General features: G+C 58.6%; 1 protein-coding gene across 1 annotated transcript in view; it reads left to right on the forward strand.

Annotated features, from left to right (window-relative positions):
- The window catches only part of TUBGCP2 (tubulin gamma complex associated protein 2), a 28356-nt gene that overhangs the window by 23199 nt on the left and 1519 nt on the right, over positions 1 to 3638 (forward strand). Inside the window, exons 14-17 of the mRNA XM_017519905.2 lie at positions 958 to 1078; positions 1534 to 1677; positions 2470 to 2589; positions 3381 to 3544. Coding sequence (XP_017375394.1) covers positions 958 to 1078; positions 1534 to 1677; positions 2470 to 2589; positions 3381 to 3544 — 549 coding nt within the window. The remainder of the gene's footprint in view (positions 1 to 957; positions 1079 to 1533; positions 1678 to 2469; positions 2590 to 3380; positions 3545 to 3638) is intronic.

Genomic DNA, 3638 nt, shown 5'->3' on the forward strand with positions numbered 1-3638 from the left:
CCCCCGTGCGCCCTGCAGGTAGACAGTTCCTCCTCTGCCCCCCACCCCTGTGCACCCTGCAGGTAGACAGTTCCGCCAAGTGGGGGGTTCCTCCTCTGCCCTCCACCCCCATGCACGCTGTGGGTAGACAGTTGTGCTTTTTAGGGTTCTGGAAGCGCCATCTGAACATTCACCTTTGTAGCTTTAGATCCATCATGCGTCATTTTCCTGTCTGGGGGCTGCACGGTGATGCTGACTCTGTCCCTCAGCCTTCTCCGCAGCCCGCCCAGGTCTGTGTGCAGGACAAGAGCCCCTCCCGAGGGCAGGCAGCCACATTGTGCTGGGACTAGAGGTGCTTTCCAGCTGGTTTGTGGCTTTAGGGTATTGAAAAAAGGGGTCAATGGCAGAGCTGCCTTAGAATTTGTCCAGTCAGGTGTGGTGGCTTGTCTGTAATCCCAGCACTTTGGGAAGCCGAGGTGGGAGGATTGCTGGAGCCCAGGAGTTCGAGACCAGCCTGGGCAATGTAATGAGACCATATCTCTTTAAAAAAATTTGTTTTAATTAGCCGGGAATGGCTATAGTTCCAGTGATTCAGGAGGCTGAGGTGGGAGGGTTGTTTGAGCTCAGAGACGGTCAAGGTTGCAATGAGCCAAGATCATGCCACTGCACTGCAGCCCGAGCCACAGCGAGACCCTGTCTCTCGAAAAATAAAATTAGAAGAAAAAACTCATCTCGATCGTGAAGCACAGACATGCCGCTGCGGTGTAACTCCTCCTGGTGTGGGCTCCCGGGGCTCCAAGGGGTCCGTTCGCCGAGGAGCCCGCGTCCCAGTCTCCACCGTGGGGCTGGTGGAGGGTGACAGCCACAGTCGTGAGCGTCCCATGTGCTGGGAGGGCGCCTGCTCTGCAGAGGGCACAGCCACGTCCAGGGGGCGCCACTGGGGCCGCGTCCTCCACGGCTGTCCTCCACGTCCCTCAGGTTTGCTGGGGCGTTCACTCTGCGGCAGCGAATGCTCAACTTTGTCCAGAACATTCAGTACTACATGATGTTCGAAGTGATGGAACCGACCTGGCACATCCTGGAGAAAAACCTGAAATCCGTGAGTTTTAGCCCCATAGATGACATTTGAAAGCAGGTTTCCTTTCACATAAGGTGAGGGGAGAAGAGGGTGAGGGGAGAGGAGGGGGGAGGGGAAAGGTGGGGTGGGGGGAGAGGAGGGACAAGGGGAGAGGAGGGACGAGGGGAGGGGAGAGCAAGGGGGGAGGAAAGGAGGAGAAAGGCAGGGTGGGGAGAGGCGAGGTGAGGAGGGGTGAGGGGAGGGGTCGGGGACAGGAGAGGTGGGGGAGGGGAGAGGAGGGGGAGGGGAGAGGCCTGCCTTCTACAGTGACCAGCTATGCCCGTCATTGTTTTAGTGGTATTTGGAAGTTTTTCTTTAAAAGCCCAAGGCCATGTGAAAGGTGGACGTGCATGAACAGGAGTGAGCGAAGCCAGACTCAGCACATGCCCACCTGGAGCTCATCTTTCTGAGAAGGGGCTCGGTGCCGTTCCCCACAGGCCTCCAACATCGACGACGTGCTGGGCCACCACACGGGCTTCCTGGACACCTGTCTGAAGGACTGCATGCTCACCAACCCCGAGCTGCTGAAGGTCTTCTCCAAGCTCATGTCTGTGTGCGTCATGTTCACCAACTGCATGCAGGTGTGTGGGTGGCGCATGGGGGGCAGGGCAGGCGTGGGCAGCACGTGACGGGGGGTGTGGGCATGGGTGTGCAGACCGTGGCCGCACGCAGCCCGCTACACCTTTTCCTGCTTCTGCGTCTGTGGAGGAGCCCACTGGGATCTGAATGTTCCTGGCCGGCTGGTTCTCTCCTGGGGCCCCTGCCCTGGCAGCGTGGGCAGGGCCGTGTTCCTCCCGAATCACCCTCAGCCTCCATGGTGCTGGTCTCTGTCCCGGGCCTCTTCTGATGGCCTTGCATGCTGTTCCTCAGCACTTGAGTTATTTAATTCCATTAAGTACCTGCAGGTGCTTGTCACCAGCAGCTACCCACTGGCGATGGGGCGGAACACGAGCGTCTAGTGGTAGAAGGGACTCCTGGGGACGTGTGGGGCTCTGAGGGTTTGAGGGTCAGGCTCTCCAGGCAGTGCCATGGGAAAGGTTGGGAGGAGGGCGGGTGGGGAGGTGGACGAGGACGCGGGCGCGGGCGCTGTGAGCCATTGCTGACACTGAGAGCCACTTCGAGGTCCCAAGTTGGGAAACACGGAAGAAAACTGTGCTTAGGAAAATTAGCTGGTCACTGTGGAAGGCAGACCCAGGAATCGTGTTGGCACAGCTAGTCATTTCCCCTGCAGCCTCTGAGAGACACTTGCGTGTTCCTGCAGTCTCAGGCTACAGCAGAAACGCTGTGGGTGATGGACCTGCAGGACTTCTGTTTTCTGCAAAGCGTTGTGGTTGTAACTAACGAGCATTTCCTTGCGACTCTCCACTGCCTAGAAATTTACACAGAGCATGAAATTGGACAGCGAGCTGGGCGGGCAGACGCTGGAGCATGGCACCATCCCAGGACCTCCTGCAGGGGCTGAGGAGCGGGTGCGGAAGGAGCTCGCCAGGAAGGTGCGTGGCCTCCAGGGCCAGCCAGTGAGACGATTCCTCCTGGCCGGGACGCCAGCCTGAGCGTGTCGATGAAAGGAGAACAAATCTGCCCCCTTTTATTTCCATGTCCCCTAGGATTGAAGAAAAGACTTAAAATTAGCTTCTAAGTACAACTACAAGAGCTTTTTTTCTCAGCCCTGTGGTTCCCAGTTCAGCTTGCTCTGAAGATCTCTCAGAGCGAGCGCTGCACAGGCACCTGGCAAGGGCAGGGCCCGCCGTCCCTGCCCTGCGCGGGTCCTGAGTTAGAACCGTCAGGCACTCAGCAGGCACCGACAGGCTGTGTGTCCTCGGAGGCACAGCCCCACAGCACCGTCTCTAGCGTGGCGTGGGGGGTGGGCGGTCCCCTGTTCACACGCTGGAGCTGGAGCTGGCAGAGTTGGGTTTGGGAGCATGTGAGGGACGCTGAGAGGCGCCTCGTTCTCCTTGCTGAGAAGTGGCTGGGAAAGCCTGTTCTTTGCTTGTAGATCTGACCCCAAAGGAGAGCTCGAGGCACAGCCTTGTGGGGTCTGAGCCTTGACTTCCTTACCTCACAAGGCCTGAAGTGTGTCTCTTGAGTGCCAGATTCGCAGGAATGTTTTTTGATGTCCTTTTTACCTTTAATCCCCTGAAAACATTGTGGGGATTAAAGGTATGTTTTCTGTTTAAGAAAAGAGGAAGGGAAAGTCCATGGGCCTGCTGGGAGCAGTGTGGAAGCCAGGAAGGCCCGAGGTGGGCAGGGTACAGCTCATACCCCCAGCTCCGCTTTATTCCAGCACCTGGCGGAGCATGTGGACGCTGCACAGCTCGTGTCCGGCTTCGAGGCCACCATCAACAAGTTTGACAAGAACTTCTCAGCCCACCTGCTGGACCTCCTAGCCCGGCTGAGCATCTACAGCACCAGTGACTGTGAGCACGGCATGGCCAGCGTCATCTCCAGGTGGGAGGCCACCGCCCAGCTGTGCCCAGCACCTGGTCCCATGGCCCAGCGCCTGCCCGCCCCACCCAGCGCCTGCCCACCCCCCCACACCCGC

The sequence above is a fragment of the Cebus imitator genome, unplaced genomic scaffold (genome assembly GCF_001604975.1).
Source record: "Cebus imitator isolate Cc_AM_T3 unplaced genomic scaffold, Cebus_imitator-1.0 Scaffold780, whole genome shotgun sequence".
Taxonomy (NCBI): domain Eukaryota; kingdom Metazoa; phylum Chordata; class Mammalia; order Primates; family Cebidae; genus Cebus; species Cebus imitator.